The following is a 24,812-nucleotide window of genomic DNA, read 5'->3' on the forward strand; positions in this document are numbered from 1 at the left end:
GGTTCATTTGCTCAAAGGTAAGTGCCTGGCATCATTGTTGCTGCTGGGGGTGGGTATTGATCAGGACCTCTAGCAGTCCCTCCTGAAGGTGAAGTTTCTCAGTCCTTCCAGCCCCACTTGGTGTCTCAGATGCCACAGGGTACTTTGGCTGTATGTAAGCAGTGGCATCCAACCCTTATGTTGCAGCCTTTCCAAGCTTGTTAAAATGACTCTCAGCCTGGAACACAAACCTTCTCCATGGATGCCTGTGTTATCATCTCCTAAGCTCCCCCAAGATGCGTTTGAGGACATGAATTGTTTTAGATTTTGGGTGCCCTAGGAAACATGTTTGGATGCTTGGTCTTGCAAGAGAGGTCCAGTAATCCAATGATAAGAGTTTCAGGATGTTAGAAGTTGCTGGATCTGGTAACCTGACAGAGGTGAGGCTGCTGCTGTTCTATGTGCCCAGGTCCAGGCAGTAGCAAGGCTGAGCTTCCACCCCCGGTAGGTACCCATGACACTATACATACCTGTAGACATACATACCCATATTACCCATAGACACTATACACATGTACAGACACACAGCCGACCACAGAAGAACGAAGACAGAAACACTTAACACTCATGCAAACACAAACAGCAACAGCAGCCTCTTCCTATTCCTATAACCAGCTATCAAAATGAAAGCTGGTTAATAAAAAATATATAATTATACATACATATATACCATATGGATTCCTCCTAGAGATGGTCTTAGATCCTCAGTCCATCCAGGAGCTGGCCCCTGGATGCCCTGTCTCCCAAGTTGCCTCATACCCATACATGCACACAAAGTCGCTCTGGTACAGCATCACAAGAATCATAGAGTTTGGGCAGCCTGCTACTACCTCCTGTATGCTTCCTTTTCATGTCTGAGAACAAGGAGCCTGGAGCTCCTTGTTCATCCTTGCAGGCCCCCTGCCACCTTTGCTTGACTTGCTGCATGTAAGAGGGATCCCTGAAAATCAAAAAGCTCTCCTTGATCTTTCTTCTCTCTAGGGCTATATACCATGGGGTTCTTCCAAGAAGGTCCACCAACATACCAAAGTCTGCTCTGCTGAAATCTGGGGTTGTGATACTCATATTTCCCTTGTTCCCTTTTGTCAGGGTCCTCAATTCCATCATCTCATGGTTTCTGTGGCCAAGGTTGTCACTGACTTTTACATCCCTGACCAGCTCTTCCATGTTTGTAAGCATAAGGTACCTCCCCAGCTCCTCAATAACCAATGTCAGGAAGTTATCATCAATGCGCTCCAGAAAACTCCTGGATTGCTTGTGCCCTGCTGTGTTGTTCCTCCAGCAGATACCAGGATTGTTCAAGTCTGCCATGAAGATCAGGGCCTGTGATCATGAGACTTCTTCCAATTATCTGAAGAAGGCCTCACAGATGCTCTGCAGCAGACACACCACAACATCATCCATGTGGGTCTGCCTTCTAATCCTGACCCATCAGCTCTCATCTGCTCATCATCCATCCCAAGGCAGAGCTCTGAGCATTCCCACTGCTCTCTCATGTAAAGGGCAACTTCCCCTCTTGGTCCAGACCTATGGCCCTTCAAGTACCAGACCTCCAGACCCCACAGTTTCTCCAGTAGCTGATTGGATCAACTGGTCCTTCCAGCAGCCAACTCACAGGGCCTCTGGGCTCTCCAATATCCAACCCAGACTTATGGCTTCTCTGGTAACTGGCTCCCAAGCATCTTACCTTACTTGCTGGCTGGTCTGCCTTGACGTTCACTAGCAGTTACACACATTGACGTACACACCCACACAACATTCACACGCTCCAATCTCTCCAGCTGCTGGCATCCCAGGCACATGGGCCCCTATGACTTGTGGTCCCCACTCCAGTGGCTGGCACTGAGATCTTACACACACGTGCACACAGAATAGGGAGTCCCTTCATCCTGGAAAATGAAGTTTAATAAGAAGACAGGAGAGACTGGGAGGATCAGGTGCAGGGCATGACCGGACAAGCGTACTGACCAGCAGACTGTTTACATGTGATCAGTTCCTTTCATCCCCTTTTCCCTCTATTTTCTCATGTTTGTAGCCCCTCAAAACACCTTAATCCCTTCCTTTTCCCATCTTTGGTCCTTTCCTAAACACCCCTTACTAAGTCTTGCACAATCCCTAAATGCTCTTACCAGCATCCCAGAATGAGTCTCATACTCCCATAGGCAGTAACCACCATCCTCAGTCTACAAGGCCATCCTGGAAGGCTATCCTGTTGACCTATATGGGTAAGTCTCTCACATGAATATTTTGGACCTATCTCTGAATTGAAGTTTCTCCCCTAGAGTTTTTAATTGTTTCTCTGAAAACAGGGTGATTCATGTCCTAGAAATGTCAATTCTTCATTGGTCTTTCTTACAGAAGTGTGGGTGTTTAGGTCAAATTGAAATGCTATGTGAGGTATGTGTGAAACCAAGCAGGCCAAGTGCATCCCACCTAACTGTGACCAAGTCCTGAGGATATCACCTCCATGAAGCATTTCCTTGCACTGATCAAACCTGATACAGGCCATAGCATCTGTACATCTATCTTGATGACCCAGTGAGTCCTTTACCGGCCTGTCTATATTTCCCTCCAAAGGATGTCACACATTTGAGATCCAATGTCTAAAAGGAATTAAAGTGATAGAAGTGCAAGCCAGGCAGACAATAAGGCAGACTATTTCAAAGTTTCAACCACAACAAACATGTCAAACAATGATTATACACTGAGGTACAGGGAGAATCTGAAAGATGGTCCATCCCCTTCTGAGGGAGATACTGAAATAAGTCCGGTGAATCAGCCTGGCTCCCCTTTCTGTCAGTGGTCAGCAAGTCAGTTTAGAAAAGATGTCTTAGATCCTTTTTCCTCACTGATCCCCTTCCCTAAACATTCCTTAGTTTTGCACAGTCCCGTAAGCACCTCTCGAATATCCAAAATCATCATATCTTGTTTTCCCTTCTTACCCATTAGAAAGTCCAGGTACAAGCTATGCCCATAGTTTCTTTATGGCCCAACAATAGTGACTGGAGACTTTTGGTCTTTGTTATAGTCTCCGTTATCCCTTGCCTATCAGGTTTGTGTCTGTGTGTTTTGTTAAGTGCTTCCCCCTTTGCTTATTATCTCTTTTGCACTGAAAAGGTCTGTGATCAGATAACCTTAATGAAGCAAATGCTCTCACATTCCGCATACCCTTACCTCAGCCAGACAAGGGTACTGACCAGCAGTTTCCCCTTGATCTCTTCCTTTTCCTGCCTTTGGCTTTCTGCCTGAACATCCCAGTGTAGGCTTTCTGCACTCCCACAAGCCCCATAAAACATCCTAGAAAAATATCACACAAGAAATTTGCTCTTTCCCAGGAGACTCCAGATAATTTTGTCTCCTTGTGATCAGCTACAGAGTGGTGCCTGACCCTGTATAGGGCTACACTGGGAAGGTTCCCTCACTGTCCATCCATTAGTGACCTGAGAGCTCTGGTCTTTGCTATTTACTGCTCATTACTCTAGAGGGCTGGGTTACTCTTCACGGGGACCTCAACATATTACAGGCAGGAGCCTCTTGAAATTCAGTCGAGGAGAGGGCAGAGTACTGCACCTGGGGTAGAATAACCCCAATAGCCCCATGCCCAAAGTTGGGCTGGGGCCAACTGGTAAATGAGCAGCTTTTCAGGAGAGGACCTGGGGATGTTGGTGAGGAAGCTGAAGAGGAGTCAGCAGAGTGCCCCAGTGGCGAACACCATCAACCAAGATGCGACTCCCAAGGTCCCATGCTGCAGACAGATTAAGGAGTTGAGATGCATGGAGAACCTGGCCCTTAGGCCCACCCCTGCCCTGGGCTCTGGAGAACCTGTGTAAAAGCTTTTAAATGGGAAGGAGGGCTGGAGAAGGAAGCCTGATCATCCAAGGGAAAAGGAGCTAGGAGGGGGTTGGCTGTCCCCTATCTTCCTACAAAGAGGTGATGGGCGAGGAGCAGAGCTGCAGCTGGAGTTGGGGGCTTCCTGATCCCTCAGTGGACGAGAAGGATATGGGAGAGGGAGACCCAGGTGTCACTTCCACCTCTCTTTTTTAGCCCTCAGTAGCAGGAACTGCCTGCATCACCCCAGCCTTTCCATCTCCTCTTGACACAGGAGAAAGCACAGCACCTCACCCAGACCACCCATTTCCTGCATCCCCAGCTGGTCCCTGAGGCTGTGCCAGGCCAGAGGAGGGAAGAGAGTTGTGGTGGGTTTAACCCTCCCAAGCCCCCAAATAGAAAGAGCACATTTTTTTCTTAGAAGTCCAGAGAAAGTGGACATTCACTGTAGGCTGACAGCTTCTATCCTGGAAATGTGCACCACTGAGGGAGATAACTCCCATCCCAGAGACTCACAGGAAGAAAAATCCTGCCATGGTTGCACCTGGAAGGTACTTGTATATCACCCCAAATTTTTTTTTCTAAATTTTCAGGAAAATAAAACTTTTCAACAGTTCACACATGTAAGACCACCATGCTGTTTATTACCAAAGAAAAAGTAAACACATTACATTTTTAACTTTCTCTTCTAAATAAGAACATTTCTCCCCAAGGACTTTCCCTTTTAGGCCTTCTGCCTTCCCATGCTAGATAGGATTCACAGATAGCAGCTATGATGCACACGTAGGAGGCCAGCATGAACAAGAGATGGAAGACTACATCCAAGAAGCCAAATATGAAAGTAACAAGCCTGACCTTCCTGGTGTCACTGCAGGCAAGCTCTAGCCATGGGGTAAAGTCACAGCAGTCGATTGCTATAGGGCACGGAACTTCACCTGGGATAAGAGGAATATGACTATGACAGACAGCATCAAACCCTCTAGCCAAGATGCTGCTGCCAGCTGCAGAGAGACCTTCCAGATCATGAGGCTTGCCTGGAGCAGGGACTGGCATATGGCCAAGTATCGATCACAGGACATCATGGCCAGCAGGTAACACTCACTAACTGCAAAACTGCCAAAGAAGGAGAGCTGTGCCATAAAGCTGTGAGCAGAGATGTTTCTGTTCCTAGTCAGGAAACTGGCCAGCAGCCAAGGCAGGATGGTGAAGCTGTAGCAGGCCTCCAGGGAGGACAGATTGCCCAGGAGGAAATACATGGGGGTGTGCAGATGCTGGACTGTCACCACCAGCACAAGGATGAGGATGTTCCCAAACATTGTTAACAAGTAGATCATAAGTGAGAAGAGGAAGAGTGGTGTCTGGAGTGTCGGGACATTGCCCATTATCAGTAAATTATGCATTATGCAGCATTATGGAAGCATAAATCATGCCTCACAAACCTGATTGCCTTCTAGGATAAAAGAGCTGGATTTGTAGAGAAAGGAAGAACAGTGGATGTCACTTTGTCTTTAGCAAGGCTTTTGACATGTTCTCCCACAGAAGTCTTGCATCCAAGTCAGGATGTGATGGTGAGGATGGATGAGAAACCAAATGGGGGTCGTAGTGCATGGCAAAATGAACATGAGGCAGCAGTGTGCTCTGGCAGCAAGGAAGGCCAACAGCATCCTGAGATGCATGAACAGGAGCACAGCTGTACTTCAAAGGGATGATCACTCCCCATTATTCAGTGCTCCAGACAACCTCTAGAGTAGTGAGTTCAATGTTGGGTCCTGAATAAGGAAACAGACGATGACAAACAGGAGCTCATTCATTGCAGGGCTATCGAAAAGTTCAGGGGGCTGCATCACTTGCCCTGTGAGGAGAGATGAAGGAATAGGGGTTTTTTTCAGTCTGGAGAAGAGATGGCTTTGTGGAGAGGAGATATAATACCAGCCTGCCAATGCCCACAAGCAGATGTCGAGAAGATGGAATCAGGCTTTTCACAGTGGTGAAAGGTGGGAGGATGAGAGACAGAGGGAATAAACTGAAATAAGAGAAGTTCACACTGGATGAATGGAGAAACTTCTTCCCTGCGAGACAGAGGTTGCCCAGAGAGGTTGTGAAGGCTCCATCCTTGGAGGTTTTCAAGACCTGATGGATAAAGCACTAAACAAATCGGTCTGACCTCAGAGTTGACCTTGATTTGAACAGAAGATTGGACTAAAGACCTCCTAATTTCCCTTACAACCTGAATTACTCTTTGATCCTGTGATATATGTGTCTGGGACTATTTCTGATGCTCTTGGGTATTTGAGAAAGACTGAGGCAGTGGGGAGACATGACACAGGGCTTCAAGGTGATTCTCAGCCTCCCCAAAAGATGACTGGAGTCCAGAGATACACTGCAAGAGCTGAGTTCCACTGACTGCCCATGCACAGGGAAACACCTCCCACCTGTCAGCACTCCAGAATAGGTGAGAAACACACATGCTGAATTCCAGTAAGCCCACATCTGTTAAAGAATATTGAGCTGAAACTGTCTAGAGGCAGCTGCTTAGCACAACTTCTGTAAAACTTGCTTAGCATGAGTAGCTAAATTTGCTGAAGCCTTAGGCCGCACTCCCTAGTTCAGTGAGAAAGGGCCCCAGAGCTGGTGCAGGCTGGAATGATAAGGGAGTTACCAGCAGTTAGCATTCCTATGCTTCACACTCCGGGAGGGAGGATGTCAAGGCTTTGAAGTGAGGCCTGCTTGGGCGCCAGGACCCTGGGAAACAAAGCCTCCTCTCACTGCTGAAACAGTGTTAATTAGGGGGGTCTGGACTATCTCGGGGTCTGGATTATATCCTCTTCGTCAGGACCTTGGGAGATAACACCTACTGTCACTGCTGGGGCAGTGCTAATTGTTGGAACAACACCTGTTTGTCAGGGCCTTGAGAGACAAGGGCGGGACCCGAGGAATGAAGACACATCTGTCAGCAGAAACCACAAGATTAAAGATAAACAGCCTACCTAGGGACAGCGATGAGACCCAATAAGGAGCAGGAGACCCCAGACCTAAATATTACTATTGGTCCAAACTACCACATGAGGGGTGGAGAGCTTAGATTGGAAAGTATAATTGCCCAGGGATTTCTTTGTTCGGGGTCCCTCTTCAGAGACACCCAGCTCGAGCTGTAATTACTGCATGCGTGTCATTAAATTTTAATTATTTAATTTGCTTTGATTTGGCTCTGAACTTTTCTGTGGGAACCTAGGGTCAGGCCCTGTTATGGCGGCCGGCGAGCCTAATTTCCATAACAACATCTGTGTTGACAGTTGCGTTAAAATGACTCTGACTCTCATAAAAAATCAGTCCTCCAACTGAGATCCATGTTTCTTTTCCTTTGAAGCTGCATCACAAATTTCTATGTCCACTGGGCCACTATCTTCTGCCTCTACAACCTTTGATCCTATGATATACGTGTCTGGAACTATTTATGATGATCCTGGGTATTTGAGAAAGACTAAGAGAGTATTGAGATGTGACATGGAGCTTCAAGGTGATTCCCAACCTCCCCAAAAGATAGACAGAGGAAAGAGACACACAGGAGCTGAGCTATACTACCTTCCTGTTCACAAGGAAAGGCCTCCTGAACACCAGCACTCCCAAGTAGATGACGAGAGCCCATGTTGAGCTCCAATGTGCACATCTCTGTTGGCATCTATACTGATATGGCTGTGATTCTCACAGATAAACAATCTGAGCTCAGTGTCTCTTGTCCTTAGAAGCTACAGTATCCACGGGCCCATGCTCCCCTCCCCTTCCAGCCCAGTGAAGAGGGCAAGGAGATTGCTTCTCATGACATGCAATCCAACAGGGTTGAGAGGAATCAGCCCCCGATATGGCTTACATTTGTGAGCACATCTGGCACCTCCCAGAGACAAGAGATGGACCTGAATCAGTAGGACATACAGTATCTCCAGTCCCGATCCTAACATGCCAGGCCCCTGTTCCTCAGGGAGAGGTTTGGGACCTTCTCCCTTCAAGAGATAAAGCCTGGCACCTGAGGGCAAATCTCCATGGCTAGTAGGAAATGCCTGTGGCTCGGCCTCTCCCTCCCCACTAACCATCACGGAAGTGTTGGAGGGACCAGCTCAGGCATTAAGGGCTCTATAAACCTGAGAGCCAGTGAACATACAGTTGCTTGCAGGGAGGTGAAGGGAATCTGACTCATGGGAAAGGGAATCTGACTCATGGAAACTCTCCTGGCTTTGTGTCATGATTTTGGAGGAGCCTGGCAATTGCCCAGCCTCAGTTGCCTTTTCAGAAGAGCGTAACCCTGAGTTGAAATGGCACAGGGTTATGGGTAAAGGCAGGCCTTGGCAGAGGAGTTTGTACAAAGTTTCCAGCAGTTCAGAAGTTTCAGTCTTCTTTAAGAACCAGTTCTGCTGGGGAGAACAAAGCTGCAACATGTACCTTCAGACTTGTTTGTGCTCTACACTCCAGGATGCTCTGGAAAGGAGAGGGCATTTGGGCAAGGACTGCAACTCACCACAAGAGTGCTGGAAATGAACAGCAAGGCAGAGCAATGCTTGAGCCCTGGGTTGTGGTTTACAGAGAGACCAGGGAGGGGAAAGATGTGGTGGGGAAGAAGCAGAAGGTGAGATACTAACCTTCATCTTCATTCCCAGGCACCATTAGCATAGAGGTCACCTGCAGGATTACAGTACATCCACATAAATCCATGGCACTGCAGAGCAGAGATCCGGGGAATTGGATCTGGTGGTGTTCAGCTACAGCTGGACTGCTGGTGTGTTCGCCTTCACGGTGCCCAACAGTGCTGAGCAGGGAGCCCGGCCAGCACAGCTGGCTGTGCTGAGGTCCAGCCGCTGGGCTGGGATGTGCAGGGAGGCAGGCTCAGAGCCCTCAGGAACCATCACTAAAGAGGGAAAGATGTGAAACAAATGATACCCATTGTGCATTTCCCTTCCTCCCTGCACAAAGTCTCTTTCATGTTTCCTAGTCAACTCAAGGTTACTTTTTTCTCTCTTTAATACTTTCCCTTCCTCACGCTGCTTCTTTCTTTCTGTACAGTTTGACACACAACATGGGTTCAAATATCCTCTGTGCATAGTCCCTTTTTCGTCTGAGCTAGTTACTATTCATATGCTCTTTACCAAAGGAATAACTTGGTATGTTCAACAGGTGAATTGTCTCCTCTTAAAGCAAAGGTTTCAGAAAGTTGAGACCACTCACCTAGTGCCATACTCAACTTTCTCCTGGTTGGAGAAAGGAAATCTGTCTTGACATGTTCCAAATTATGATGCTTGTCTTCCTGACACATCTTTCCCTTGCCAAACAGCAAAAAATATCTTTCTTCAACTGCTAGTCTGGATAATTGTGAAAATCCATGGGCACAGGAAAGCAGAATATGTAAAAGTGAGCAAACAAACATGATCTTTTTCTTCCAAAGTGAGTAAGAGGCAGCTCCATGAGGCAAGTCACCCCTGTGGTCAGAAGCAGTTCACTTGTGACAAGCAGGTTTGCCCTCTGGAAGAACCTGTTTCTCTCCTTATACTACGGGGGGTGCAGGGTGAGGGGCAAAAATGGACTGTAAACAAAGGAAAAGTATATATATATTTAGTGGGGTTCTGTTTCTTTTTTCAGCAGTAAAGTCCACCACAACTCTTCTTTAATTTAACACAGAAATGCATGTCATTGCTCACAGGATCCCTTCCTGGCAAGTGGGAAAAGAAAGACCGACAACTCTGTATGGAGAAAAGGGAACAGGACAATGGGACCTCACCAAAGGAGTTTCTCTTGCTGGGACTGAAGAATGTCCCTGAACTCCAGACAGTGCTCTTCCTCCCCTTGCTCATCCCATCCCTTCACAAAGCCATCCACCAAGCCATCCACCCCTCCACAAATCCATCCATCCACTAACCCATACATCCATCTCTGCATCCATCCACACATCCTTCCACTCATCCACCCACCCACCCATCCATTAATCCATCAATCCACCAATGAGTCCATTCATCCATCCAACCATCCATCCACATACCCACCTCTTCCTTTCCTCCAGAATTTGCCCCACACAATTCTCATTCCCACCCAACTGTCCCCTCTCACTCTTCAATGTGTCCTTCCCAAATCATCTGTCCCATCATGCCTCTTTCCCCCCTCTCTCCACCCTGGTGGGCCTCCTCTTTCTCCTCCTTTGCCTCTCCTTATTCTCTCCATCTCTGGAATCCCCCAGTCTCCCCATCTGTTCTCAGTGCCCTCCAGACTTCACAGTTGCCCACCCAGACCTCCCAAGCAACCACCCAGACTCTCCCAGTGGCCTCCAGTCCCTCCCAGTCATTCCTCCAGCCCTTCCAGGTCCTGCTCCAAACCCTCCCAGTTACACACACACCTTTCAGTGTTCCCCACCGCCCCCTCACTTCTCCCTCACACCCTTTCAGTATTTGTGGTCCCTCCCAGTCCTCTCCATCCCACTCCACAATCCCTTATCCTGGCATGTCAGAGACCCACATCTTCTCTCCCAGGGTCCCCTCTAATTGACAGGGTGCCCCCTGCACTCTCTCTCCCTGGTGGCAGCTGTAACCGCTGAGCGTTACTCCCCCGCCCTGCACAGCTCCAGCAGGAAATCATTGTGCAAGAGGAAAGAGGCAGCAATACTCTATCAAGGCGGAGACTCAGGGCTGGAGGGAATGCCCACTGAGGGGCAGGGTTGAAGGACACTGTTCTCAGCCAACGTGGCCATCCAGTGTATCCTGTGTAGTCTAACCCTTAGGCCACACTGCCCTGTCCCAACACAGTGGCTGTGTCCATGGAGGAAATGGGCTTTTCCAGACACCTGTGGGAGTGAGTAATAACACACATGGCCTTGTCTCATGGACATCCTCCGACCCCCGAAACCCATTGTGTGTCACTCAAAGTGTCTGTTCATCATCACTCCCTCCCATAGGGGCCTGGGAAAGCCCTTTCGCTCCAGGGTCAGAGTCATTGTGTTCAGCCAGGGCAGTGTGACCTAGCAGTCACATCACACAGGATAATTCACTTCAGGGCCACTGTGCCTGGGGATGTCAGGGTCTTTTATCCCTGACCTTGCTGAGCACTCCCTCCAGCCCTGGGACCCCTCCCTCATGAAGTATTGCCACCTCCTTCCTCTTGTACAATGATTTCCTGTTGGGGCCATGCAGGGGGGAAGTGAAAGCCAGTGGTTACAGTCATAGCCAGAGACAGAGGGGCTGGGGGGTGCCCTGTCCAGGAAAGCAAACCCTGGAAGAGGAGACAGGAGTCCCCAGCGTGCCAGGGTGAGGAAATTTTGGGTTGGGGTGGAGGTGACTGGGAAAGGACCACAAATACTGAGAGGGTGTGCGGTGGAGCTGGGAAAGTGTGAAGGACACTGGCAGGCAGGGAGGAGAACTAAAGTGTCTGGAGGGGGAACTGAAAGAGATAGAGGAGGCCCTGGGAGGGGGCTGGAAAGCACTGGGGGGAGGGGTCCTAGTGGTCACCTGGGAGATATGGGTGGGTAACTGGGAGGTATGAAGACCCTGGGAGTGGGTGGGGGGACTAGGGTATCCTAGGGCACTGGAAGATAATAGGCTGGGCAAAGAAATGAAGAGAATGAGAAGAGAGGAGTGGAGGAGGAAGAGTCCCCACAGGCTGTAGAGTGAGGGAAGGAGGGATGATGGAATAGATGAATACAGATAGGCTGTGGTGAAAGGTGAGAGGGGGATGTTTGAGTGGGAACAAGAAATGGGGGAAGGAGACTGCGGTGAGGAGGCAGTGTATGTATGGAGAGGAGAGCAAATGGTGTAGAAGAGGCAAGTGTATGTATGGGTGGGTAGATGGATGGATGGTTGGGTAGATGGATGGGTGGAAGGATTTATGTTTCAGTGGAAGGATGGGCAGTTGGATGGGTAAATGAGTGGTTACATGGATGAGTGGGTGGATCAGTTATGTGGGTGGGTGGGTAGATGGATGGATAGGTGGATGGTTGGGTGTTTAAGTTTGTCCAGAGAGAGTCTGTGTAACCCCTCTTTCCCCACCCCCAGCTCCATCTGCCTGCTCTGATGACCCTCCCTCGCTTCTCCAATACAACGGCTGCCCCTCTCCCTGGTGCCACCGCGGGGCTGGTGCTGCTGTCACTGGCCTTTGTTGTGGGCCTCCCAGGCAATGCCTTCGTCCTGTGGAGCTCCACAGTGCTGACACACCGGCGTAGCATTCCAGCATTGCTAGTGACCCATCTCGCGCTGGCCGATGTGGCTACCCTGCTTACTGCCCCTGTCTACCTCCGCTTCCTCAGCACCGGGCGCTGGGAGCTGGGCCATGCAGCCTGCCAGGGCTGCCACTATATCTGTGCCGTCGCCATGTATGCCAGCGTCTTCCTAATCGTCCTCATGAGCCTCCACCGCTGCCTGGCTGTCTCCCGGCCCACGCTGGCCCTGGCAGGCCACTCCACTCGGGCAGCCCATGGCGCTGTGGCTGCCGCATGGGCTATGGCCTTCCTTCTCGCTGTGCCCACCATTACTTTCCGGCAGGTGTCCGGTGAGGCACCGAGGGAGCGGTGTCAGCGGGCACACAACAGCACAGGCTGGCTGGTCTTCCACAACCTCCTGGAGACAGTGGCAGGGTGGGCACTGCCCATGGCCACCATCGCTGCTGGCTATGGTGTTCTGCTGTGGCGGCTCCGGCACACCAGATTTCGGAGGAAGGGCCGTACCCAGCGTCTGGTGGTGCTGGTGGTGGTTGCCTTTGCTGCTGCCTGGGGACCATACCATGCCATCAACCTGCTGGAGGTGGCTGGCGAGCTCCGTGGCACACAGAGCTTGCGTGGAGCTGCTGCAGCTGCCCGGCCCCCTCTCACAGCCCTAGCCTTCTTCAGCAGCGCAGTAAACCCCCTCCTCTATGCCTGCGCTGGACGGGGGCTGCTTCGCACTGCCGGTGCCACCTTCATGGCCCGGCTCTTCGAGGGAACGGCTTCAGAGATTGGCAGTAGACGCACAGGCACAGAGAGGGCCACCCAACGCATGGGTGAGCCGCGGACAGAGGCAGAGGGAGAGGTCGGCAAGGAGGATGACACAGCACCAAGCAGCAACGCAGAGTGACTGGGGAAGGCACAGAGCATGTGTGGATGGGCATACGCAGTGAAATGGCTTGGAATAGATGTGTGTGGACATGGCTGCCACCCACCAACTCAAACATCCACCCACACTTCCATCTACTGATTCATCCAACCACCCATCTATCTGTCCATCCATGAATCCATCCAACTATCCACCCATCCACACACCCATCCAGTCATGTCCCTCCTTACCCCTTTGCCATGTACCTGGTGACACCGGGAGGAATGGGTGCCCCCCATCCTCTCACTGCTCTGCTGGGACTCAGTTGTGCCAATGGCACCTGGTGCTACACAGACAGAGCCACCTGAGGCAGGGTGGGAGGGGCAGAGGGCATGGGGACTCTGCTCCATTAAAGGACACCCTGGGGCTCCAAGGGGCTGCTGGTGTCTGTGGGATGGGTGTAATGGATGAATGGGTGCCTAGAGGGTATTTGTATGGATGGATGAATTTTCATGTATGCATGTATGTAGGTATGGGTGGATAGATAGGTGGATGGATGAATGTGTGGGTGAGTGGATGGATGGATGGGTGTACGGGAGAAGATCTGTCCCTTGCCATGCCTGGCTGAAGTGGTTTGCTGAAAGCCCAATGGCAGATTGAAGTGGTGGGCAGACGAAATGCTATTTGAAGCTGCACACATAAGTTTTCAGGTGTTTGAGGGTGGCCATGATACAAAGCCACATGTATGTGCATCATCCCCTCTCACAGGTACCTGACAGAGCCTATTTTCTTGGGGAAATACAGTAAGCAGGGATGTAAGCGGTCATCATGTTGGGCTATGGCAGCATAGCCTGAGGTTAGATGCTAAAAGGTTATCTTCAGGGCCACTGTGGCTTGGGACACCAGGGTTCTTCATCCCTTCCTGCCACCGAGCACTCTCTCTAGCTCTGAGTCCTCTCTCTGCTGAAGTTTTCCACCTCCTTCCCCTTGTTTCCTGCTGAGGCCATGTAGGGGCAGGGGGCGGGGGTGAGAATGTGACATTGAGTGGTTATGGCCACAGCTGGACAGAGGAAGGGGGTACCAATGGGGAGATGTGAATCCCCCACATGCCAGGATGAGGGACCATGGGTTGGAGTGGAGGTGACTGGAAGGGACTACAAATCCTGGCAAGGTGTGGAGGAGGGGGAACTGGGAGGGAATGGGCACACTGGGATGGGGTGGGATAACTGAGAGAATTTGGAGGGGGAATTGGGAGGGATAGAGGAGGCACTGGAAGGGACAGAGGACAGTGAGAGGGTCTGAGTGGGCAGCTGGGAAGTTTGGGGGACCCTGGGAGCAGATGGGGAGACTGGAGGATCCTTGGTCACTGGGAGGCAACACGTTCAGAAAAGAGATGGAGGAAAGGAGGGAGAGAGACAGAGGAGGAAGAAGAAGTGGTTGTCAAGGGTGAAGAGATGGGAAAGGAGAGATGATGGGCCAGATGAGTACAGGGAGACCCTGTCAAAGTGTGAGAGGGGAAAATGGGTAGGAACAAGACATGGGGCAAGGAGGCTGTGGGGAGAAGGTTTCAGGACAAGTGCTGGAGTAGAGGAAGGAATGGCTGTATCGGTGTGTGTGTGTGGACGAATGAATGGTTGGATGGTTGGATGGATGGATAGCTGTGTAGGTGGCTGGCTGGATGGCTGGCCGGCTGGATGCAAGCAGGGATGAGTGCACTGGGTCAGTGGATGGATGTATGCATGCATGCATTACCTCATGGATGGATGAATGGTTGTATGAGTGGATGAATGGTTGGATGGAGGGATGGATGGGTGGGTAGGTGAGTGGGTGCATTTGTGGCTGGATGAGTAGGTGGGTGGAGGGATAGATGGGTGGACAGATGGATTGGTGGGTGGATGGGTGGGTTGTTGGGTGGAATGGTTCAAAGAATGGATGCAGATAGATGGATGGAAGGGTGGATGAATGGAAGTTTGTGTGGACAGGTGGAGGGGTGTATGGCTAGATGGCTGTGTCAGTGGGTGCATAGATGCCTGGGTGGATGTGAGGGTGGATTTTTTGTGTGGGTGGCTGGGTTGGTGGATGGATGAGTGAGTATGTGGACAGGTGAGTGGCTGGCAGGATGGATAGGTGCATAGATGGATGAGTGGATGGATGAGTGTGTGGGTGGATGGTTGAATGGGTAAATGCATGTGTGGATAAGGGGACTGCTGAATTAATATGTGGGTGAGTTGGTGGACGGATGTTTGGGTGCGTGAATGGGTGGATGGATGGATGAGTGGGTGGGTGGATGGGTAGAAGAGTGGATGGGTGGATGGGTAGAAGAGTGGATGGATGGCCAGATGGATGCATGGGTGATGCATGAATTGACAGATGGATGTGTCGATGTTGGCTGGTTGGATAGTTGGATGGATGGGCGAGTGGGTGGGTGGATACATGCATGTGTGGGTGGATGAATGGTTGAACGGATTCATGGGTGGATGGAAAGGTAGGTGGGTGAATGGGTATGTGGGTGGGAGAGTGGAAGGGTGGATAGATGGGTGGGTGAATATACAAGTGGGTAGATGAATTGGTAGGTGGTTGGATTGCTAGATGGGTGGGTTGGTGGGAGGATGGTTGAAAGGATTGGTGGGGATGGATGGATGGAGATTTGGGTGAATGTGTAGATAGATGTTTGGGTGGATGAATGGGTAAGTTAATGAGTCGGTGGATGTATGGGTCGATGGATGGATGAATGGATAGGTGGTCAATGGGTGGATGGGTGGATTGTTTTGTGGATGGATGGATAGGTGGATATATGATGTGTGGGTGGCTGGATGAATGGGTGGCTGGGTGGTTGTGTGGTTTGGTGGGTGAGTGGGTTGGGAGAATAGAAGGGGATGGATGAGGGCCTTGATGAACGCTGGTGAGTTGATGGATGTTTGGGTGGACAGGTATCTGGATGGATGGGTGGCTGCATGGATGGATGGGTGGCTGGATGGGTGTTTCAATGGATAGAAGGGTGGGTAGATGGATGGGTGGGTGGATTTGTATATGAATGGATGGATGGATTGATAAATGGATGAGTTGGTGGTGGATCAATGGATGGGCCCATGGATGGGTGAACAGATGGAAATGTACCTGGATGGGTGGATCAATGGGTGGTTGCATGAACTGTTATGCAGGTGGATGGGTATGATAGCTAAGGAGGTGAAAGAGTCTGTGGGTGGATGAGCGGATGGATGGATGGATGTGTGTACAAAAATCACATCCTCAAAATACACTCTCCCTGTGGCTACTCCTTCTGTCAGCCCAGGGGAAACCATTCTGAAACTTCATAGGGCAGGAAGCTCCTGTCCTTTGAGTCAACTAAACCATGAAAAATCTCCTTCCACTGCCAAAGATCTTGTATGGAGTCATGGAAAACTCAACCCGCTTGAAACAGAAAGGAAAAAGTAATCGCTGGGACAATCAAGAAGCTTTATCAGTCATCCCACAGTAGGTTGTAAAGGCCATTTGGGGCCTTTAGAGGATCCAGGCACCCAGGAAAGGTCCCTAAAGCCTGATGGAGGGCTGGGCCTTGACAGAACACAATACCTTATGTCATGAGAAGGCACATCCATGTCTTTTAACTTCTTTAAGTTGATTTCTCCCAAGGACACGCTGGATAGTCAAGGGGGCTAGCGGGTGATTTCTACAGCCTTAGGGTATTCACCTTCCTCTTGTCAGATGTTTCACCCTCTAGACTCCATTTACTTTTAATTATTTTCATTTAATGGAACTGGCACTTTTGGTAAAGATGGCTTGAACTAGCCATCTGCTTAGAAATACCTTTGGGCACTGAAGATGCTCCAGTGTATAGTGTTATGATGATATTTAGGAGGGTTCTTATAGATGACAGGAATGCCTCAGGAGACCCCTTCTTGCAGATGATCAAAACTAGGCAGGATTTTTTTTTTTTCCCCTCAAAGTTAATATGGGATGACTATGTTCAGACAACCAAATACCTCACTGGGACTTTTGGTACCTTTGGCACTATTTTACGTATTTTGCAGTACCACTTTCTTCACAGGAATGTTTTTAGGTTGATCCACACTTCATTATTTCTCAGGCTACAGACGACAGGACTGAACATGGCCAGGGCGGGGGGTCACAATCGTGCAAAACAGAGTAAGGTTTTTTTCAGTGTCTGCACAATCCCTTGATGGGTGTTTTAAGTATACAACTGTGCCTGAGCTGTAGGGGAGAGCCATCAATGCAAGGTGTGAGGAGTAAGTGGAAAAGGCTTTGCATCTGTCCAGAACTGAAGGCATTTTTTGAATTTCCCTGATAACTATCAAGAAAAAGGGAAGGATGATGGACAGCAAGATCATGGTGTACAGCATCACTTGGTCCCATAAGATGTCTGCACAGGCTTTTTCCTACAGACAAGAAGCCTCACAGAAGTGATGTACATCATGGGATGCACAGAAGGGCAGAGTGAACATCTGAAGACCTACTCTACTTCTACTCTTACAATAGCCATCCAGGATCCCACTACCTGGCTGACACAGAGCTGCACCACTCATGGTGAGGGAATAATGCAGGGGGTGATAAATGGCTATGTAGCAGTCATAGCCCATGGCAGCCAGGAAAAAACAGGAAATACAGCTGATTAGCACAGCCAAGGAAGGAGATCCTGCCATCCCCCTTCAGGAAATCCACCAGCATTTTTGAGAGAGCAACTAATGTGTAGCAGATCTCTAGGAAAGACAAGATTCTCACTTGCCTAAGCTCTATATGTATGTATAGGAGGCTAACACTGGTTGCTTGTTGAGGAAAGGTTTACAAGCAGAAGACAGAAGAGAACCCTTGAGCCTGAATGACCAGGTTTTGACATATGGTAAGAAAGGTTTATTTTTCCTTTTCAGAGGAGATTTAATTGAAGACAATGTGTGGAGATAGATGAGAAAAAGGAAGAAAATGAAGAAAGAGTAATCAGCTTGAGATCAGTCTTGCTTACATTCCCTCTTCAGGTCTCATAAGATCTGTGTATAATGTTAGAACATTAAGCAGAAGTAGGGTGAGAACAGAGAAAATGGGGCAGGGTGAGGCCAGGCAGGACTTGTTTCTTAGACATTAGTCAGAAAGACTCATCCCAGCTCTCCTCAGAAGTGGACTCATCCACTGCAGCTGTATCACAGAATCACAGAATCACAGAATGGTTGAGGTTGGAAGGGACCTCTGGAGATCATCTAGGCCAACCCCCCTGCTCAAACAGGGTCACCTAGAGCATGTTGAACAGCATCGTGTCCAGGTGGGTTTTGAATATCTCCAGAGAAGGAGACACCACTACCTCTCTGAGCAACTTGTTCCAGTGCTCCGTCACCCTCACAGGAAAGAAGTTTTTCCTCATATTCGGATGGAACTTCCTGTGTTTCAGTTTGTGCCCGCTGCCTCTTGTCCTGTCGCTGGGCACCACTGAGAAGAGTCTGGCCCCATCCTCTTGACACTTCCCCTTAAGATATTTGTATACATTGATAAGACCCCCTCTCAGCCTTCTCTTCTCCAGGCTAAACAGGCCCAGCTCTCTCAGCCTTTCCTCACAGGAGAGATGCTCCAGTGCCCTAATCATCTTCGTAGCCCTCCACTGGACTCCCTCCAGCAGTACCATGTTTCCCTTGTGATGGGGAGCCCAGAATTGGCCACAGTACTCCAGATGTGGCCTCACCAGGACTGGGTAGAGGGGGAGGATCACCTCTCTCAACCTGCTGGCAGCACTCTTCCTAATGCACCCCAGGATATCAGGGCAAGGAGAGACTGCAAGACTACCTTAGATCTGTGATATTTATTTTACATGGTTGAGCTCCATTTGTAAATAGAATACACTTCCATCTGCAAACGAATCCAAGGACCTTGAGGAATCCACAGGACATTTTAACAAGGCTGAAAACTAGCTATTTATTCAGAATCCCCATGCTTTCAGGGTCCTTTTTATTCAAGGAATCAAAATACTGTCTCAAACAGTTTTCAAGGCATCCAAGGAGGAAGATAATTAAAGATGAGCCATGCACCATGTATTTACCTACTTACTACAAAGAACATTATTGAAAATAAAAATTCCCTTGCTTAGTCTATCTGCCTCTCTGAAGGCTGCTGTCCTTCAGAGGGTTACAATAAAAACAAAACAAAAAAAACATAGAACTCCCAAAAAACAAACAAAGAAAATACCTGCCAATCCATTAGGTTACATCTTTGCAGTACTTTTCCAAAACTCATCTTGAATTGATGGAATGACTTCCCTTAAGAACATTTAAAGTTACATTCATGTGTTACTTAAGCTTAAGCAGTTTCTTTTATTCTGATGTTTTTCTTCATCATTTGAGATTTTGACCACCTTTCAGAACATTTCCAGCCCCTTCTGCTTTTGCAAAAGTTTTTGTACTTGAAGGCACTGCAGCTTTATATTTTTTTTCTTTCTTTTCTGCCTTGTAACTATGCTAGGGCTAGGGCTATACCTAGGGCTACTAGCAGCTAGTAGTTAGGGCTACTGTCTGCTTCTCAAGTGTTTTTGGATTAGCTTTTTCAGCAGGACAACCTGTGTTTGTTCACAGCTTGGAATTCTTCCACTTTAATATTCAGTTTCTCCCTCTCTTTTGGTTACTTCTTTAGCACTTCCTTCTCTTTCTGCATTCCCTTCTTGAGAACAGCCCATCTCATCTGCATCAGCTATAGCTTGCACTTCAAAGATTCAGCATTCTGTTGGTGGAGGTTTTAGTAGCCAGCTGAATAAAGGGGACTTCCACTTCCCAATCATATCTTGCATTCACTAATTTTAAAATTTAAAAATGATGAAAGTTTAATAGAATTTAAAATGGCAAATTGACTGCCATTTCTTTTCCCTTTGCCACTCCCTTTTTGCTGTTTTTACTAATTCTTTCAATTTTGCAACCTCTTGTTCAGATTTGGAGATGATTTTATCCCCAAAACGCTCCCACGACCAGCTGACACCCAGGCTCTCAATCACCACCAAAAGTCCTAGGGGAATTTCAGTGGGGTGGCTGCAAGAAGAGACCCGCACCACTCAAGGACATATAATCTACACTTTATTCAGGATGGGGATAGCAGGTGGACATGTCAGGATGTGCCAGGATGTGTCCTGGCCCCTAAGCACCATGGCGTCCCGATCCAATATCAGGAAGGTTTCGTTACAATCCCAAGGACGAGATTAAGACGCTAAAACCAGTCAAATATTGTACAACCTTTTAACTTTATTTTCCACGAAGTGGGGAGAAAAGGTGTGGGGGGGAGGTGAAGGGAAGAGGGGAACAAGGGTAAGGGGAAAAGATAGAGAAAGTTGGAAAAGGAGAGAAGAAGCTAGCTACCACCACTCAGAGGCCGATGATGTTCCGCTGACTCCATTCGAATTACAGCTCAGGCTGGGTGCCTCCGACGAGGGACCCCAAACAAAGAAATCCCTGGGCAGTTATAGCTTTTTCAAATTAAGTTTCCCACCCCTCGCGTGATAGTTCAGACCAATAGTAATATTTAGGTCTGGGGTCTCCTGCTCCTTATTGGGTCTCATCACTGTCCCTAGGTAGGCCGTTTACTGTTTCTGCTGACAGGTATGTCTCCATTCTTGGGTCCAGCCATTATCTCTCAAGGTCCTGACAAAGAGGTGGCAATTCCAGCAATTAACACTGTTTCAGCAGTGCACAGGAATGCAAACTGCTGGTAACTCCCTTATCATTCCAGCCTGGACCAGCTCTGGGGCCCTTTCTCACTGAGCTAGGGAGTGTGGCCTAAGGCTTCAGCAAATTTAGCTACTACTCATGCTAAGCAAGTTTTATAAAAGTTGTGCGAAGTGGCAATAATTTACAGTCCAGGTCCCAAAGTCTCTGCCCAATCGTGATCTGGTTCAGCGCAGGCTCGGTATGTCCTGGGTGGTCGCAGGGAGACCATTTCAGGGGTCGCAGCAGCTTAGTCCTGTTTCCGCTGGGGACAGTCGGCTTGTTTGGGGTTATGGTTTGCTTGCACCTTATGTACCAAGAAATGTTTAAGGCAAAAGTTCACTCATCTGTCCGCTACACCTCTGCACACTGCAGTGGGCTGCCAGCTCATGACTGCTATTGGTATGTCGCCTGTGCATGCACGGTTTTCTCACCTGTCTCAGTTCCACTGACACTGCCATGAGCTCAGCCTGTAATTTAACTCATGCCCCATTCCTGCCCTGTGGCCCTCTGGGGAGGATCTCCCCTACTGCAAGAGCACCAGGTTGCTGACGTGTGCATCTCAAATATTCATGCCAGAACGCCACTGCAGGCAATATGGTCTGGCAGGCCCTCCTCCCACAGGAACCCTCTGATCTAGCTGGGTGTTTTCACTGATAAAAGGGGAATTGGAAGTGGAAGGATTTGGCAATCTTTACTCAGCTGAGACAGGGGTTGTGACAGCTGGGTGCTCCCCCCTGCATAGGTACATTAATCTAACTCAGCAGTGGGATTATTACAGATTGCTGGTCAAGCATCTGAGTTCAGCTGTAACCACTTGGGACTTTCTTCTGTTAACTACTGGCTCTTGCGGGATCCTGCTCCACTGCTGTCTATGTAAACACAGATTCATTTCCCCTTTTCCCATGGGTATCTTTTGTACTCTGTGCCTCACTGTTCATCCTGATTGATCTTCCTGGCTCTCCAGCAGCCATGTGCAGGTTATAAATGGCTTCTGTAATGGTGTCTGTAGGGGGAAGGAAGGGACCCCTGAGGAGTCACATTGAGCTCACACTCCCTGGTGACATGTTCTTTCTCTCCGTAGGAGAACCTGCGAAAGTGTCTCCCAGCTCACTGTTGCAGGGAAACACAACTCAATTCATATAGTTTAAGCCAAATCAACAAAAAGTGATATTTTGATTTATTAGTGACATATAAATTACTGACAATCAGTGAACTACATATTCAGGAGTAATATCAACAACACAAGAAATAAACCACAGTGCTAGACACTTACAGGATGTCAATACACACCTAAAAATGTCTAAACTCCCTTCTATATCTAATCCGCAAAAGCTCTCATCACTCCTGCACAGAGTTACATGCACATGCTCACACTCCTTAATTCCTTTCATCACGAATAATTAAGGTCATGAAGGCATTATGACAGTGCCTCATAGGAGGAAGCTGCATTAATTCCAGAGCAGCTGGGTCATCTGTGGTGGAAGAAATATAACTTTATGCAGCAATGAAATTCAAAAGGATGCCTGAGCTGGTTACAGAGGGGACCAGAGATGTAAATTCATATGTTAAAAATGTTTCACTATTTGGGTTTTGATCATATTAGGGGGAAAAACAATCTAATGTTAAAATCTTCTCCATCACACTGCACTTCATCCATAAGGTATTTTATGTCATCTGATCCTAAAGATGTTAAGATTTATTGTAGCTGAGTGAAAATGCTTCAATTGATTCCAGCTTAAGGATTTAGTCCCTTTCGAGCAGTATTTCCGCTATGAGTTTGACATCAGGAAAATGAAAGGTGGTCTTGATGCCTGGGTTCTCTGGGAGATCAGGGACACTGTTTCAGATGGTAAAAAGACACAGGGTGAAATTCACCAGAGAGGGTGAAATTAGTTGTGCTAGTGGATAGACTGGTAAAGACTTAGACGGATGGGTTTGTGGATGAATGGATGAATGGGACGATGGATGGATGGGTGGCTGGATACGTTGTTGCGTGTATTGGTTGATGGATGCATGCATGAGCTGATGGATGGATGGATGGGTGGGTTGGTTGGTTGGTTGATGGGTGGGTTGCTGGGTAGATGAATGGGCTGATGGATGAATAGATTGGTGGATGGATAGAACAGCTGTCTGATGGATTGGTGGATGCATGGATAGGTTTGTGAATGAATGGATGGATGTGCTGATGGATGGACTGGCTGGCTGATGAGTGTGTGAGTGGTTGGATGGATGGGTTTATGGATGAACAGATGAGTTGGCGGATGGGTGGAAGGGTGGTCAGATTGGTGGCAGTAGGGATGAACTGGTGGATGGATGGGTCAGTGGGTGGATACATGATTAGATGGGTTAGTAGATAGATGAACAATCCCCCCCACACATGGAAGGTTATAGGTGTATCTCAATAGAGGAATAAACAAGATGGTAGCTGGAAAATTGGTCAGTCAAGGGGATGGACAGAGAGTGCAAGGAGCTCTACAGTGTTTGGGAAGTGGATGGCATGTATGCTGTCACCCCTATCCCCTCCACTAAACCCGAAGCTATCAATACATGGAAATGCCTGTTTCCCCTAGGAATTATTCACCAGGTAGGGATGGTGACACCCACCAGGGCACTGTGCTCTAATGTTTAGAGTGACCGCGCTTAATTCCAGGGCAGCAGGGGCAAAGCTTTCACAGTTCCCTCCTCCTTAAGCCCCCAGATGCTGCCTCTCACCCAGTTCCCCTTCTGACTGTGGTTTTGCTGACTCTTACATAAGTGTTTCCTGTTCAGTTGTGTAGAGGGGAAGTCACACCCAGTGGTTATAACAATTGCCAAAGGGACTGGTGCAGAGAGACACCCTGCAGAGGAGAGGGAACCTGGTCCTTGCAAAGACCCCAGGAGAGAAGACGTGAGTCCTAGGTGTGCAGGGGACAAGGGACCTGAGGCTGGGAGAAGGAAGAGTCCTTGTGGGGAGGGGGACGACTGGGGCATGATGGAAGGATGTGCAGGGGGAAATGGGAGGGTTGCGAGGACACTGCGAAGGGTTGCAGAAATGACTGAAAAAAAGTAGGGAGTATGGGAAGGGCCCCATGCTCTGAGCTTCCCCCAAGGCTGCCTTGACCCCGCATTCAGCGAGCTTGCCAAGAGTGCCCCAACAACCTATGGGGTTTAAGGAAAGCCCAGGGGGAGCTCCTACATCCTCCTTTCTAATTAGTTGCAATTAGCACTGGGCAATTAAGGGAGAGCCCGCAGGTGGGGGTCAGGAGAGGTCTGGGTTTACTTGGGTGTGTGGAGTGGATCAGGGTGTCTGGACACCTAGTTCCCCTGGAGGTGGGCGGTAGTGGGGTGGGGGGCAGTGGGGTGTACTGGGACACCTGGTTACCTTGGTTCCCTGGAGGGCAAGGGTGTGTGTGAGATGGAGCAGGGGAATCCTGCATGCCTGGGTCACCTAGGGGCAGTGGGGTATGTGGGAGTGTAGCAGGGGGAGCTTGGACATATATTGCCCTGGGGAGTGGTCAGGTGTGTCGTGCAGAAGGGTCACCATTATACCTCGGTCCTCTGGGAAGCAGTGAGGTGCCCCCAGAGGCCCTCAGAATCTGGGAGCCCCTTACAACTCTGTTCCCAGGTTGCCATGGCCATGAGGTCTCTGTGGTTGATGCTGACCTTAGCCCTTGCCCTGCTGGTGTCTGAGGGTGCTCAGGAGACACGCTACCAGAAGTTCTTGCGGCAGCATGTGGACTACCCCACGACATCAGGGCTTCCAGGGGCCCGTTATTGCAATGTCCTGCTGATGCGACGTGCTGTTAACATCCCTGGGAGACCCTGCAAGCTAGTCAACACTTTTGTGCATGCACCAGCTCAACAACTGCTGGCCGTCTGTGCCCACCAGCCTGATGGGTTCCATGCCACCGTGGGGACCCTGCCTGTCACAGCCTGCCGCCTAGTGGGGAGGAATGTACATCCACCTTGCACCTACCGTGTTGCTCAGCTCAACCACCGGGTCCAGGTGGCCTGTCAGAATGGGCTCCCTGTGCATCTGCATCGCACCTTCTAGCCAGGCATGGATAGGGAAGGCGGGAACCCCTTGGATGGCCCTTAGCCCCACAGGTGCCTCTTACGCCCTGTGGCTGCCACAACTGCCCCATGCTAACCTAACCCTGTGGGCCATCCTTGATCTCCCTGGGCTTGTCAGTGAAGGTCACCCCCCCCACCCGAGTTCCTCAATGCTCCTGGGCTCACCCTTAAC

The 24,812-nt window shown here is 49.3% G+C and overlaps 2 protein-coding genes across 2 annotated transcripts; both read left to right on the forward strand.

Annotated features, from left to right (window-relative positions):
* Positions 1-11,084: 11,084 nt before the first annotated feature.
* On the forward strand, positions 11,085-13,424 carry LOC135326238 (leukotriene B4 receptor 1-like). The gene is made up of 2 exons (XM_064504088.1): positions 11,085-11,144; positions 11,889-13,424. The coding sequence occupies exon 2, from the start codon at positions 11,907-11,909 to the stop codon at positions 12,939-12,941; it is 1,035 nt and encodes a 344-aa protein (XP_064360158.1). The 5' UTR covers positions 11,085-11,144; positions 11,889-11,906; the 3' UTR covers positions 12,942-13,424.
* Positions 13,425-23,036: 9,612 nt separating this feature from the next.
* Positions 23,037-24,620, forward strand: LOC112994038 (ribonuclease CL2-like). The gene is made up of 2 exons (XM_064504015.1): positions 23,037-23,171; positions 24,192-24,620. Exons 1-2 carry the CDS (start codon positions 23,037-23,039, stop codon positions 24,618-24,620), a joined length of 564 nt encoding a protein of 187 aa, XP_064360085.1.
* The last annotated feature ends 192 nt before the right edge of the window (positions 24,621-24,812 follow it).

Source organism: Dromaius novaehollandiae, unplaced genomic scaffold, assembly GCF_036370855.1.
Source record: "Dromaius novaehollandiae isolate bDroNov1 unplaced genomic scaffold, bDroNov1.hap1 HAP1_SCAFFOLD_37, whole genome shotgun sequence".
NCBI classification, from domain to species: domain Eukaryota; kingdom Metazoa; phylum Chordata; class Aves; order Casuariiformes; family Dromaiidae; genus Dromaius; species Dromaius novaehollandiae.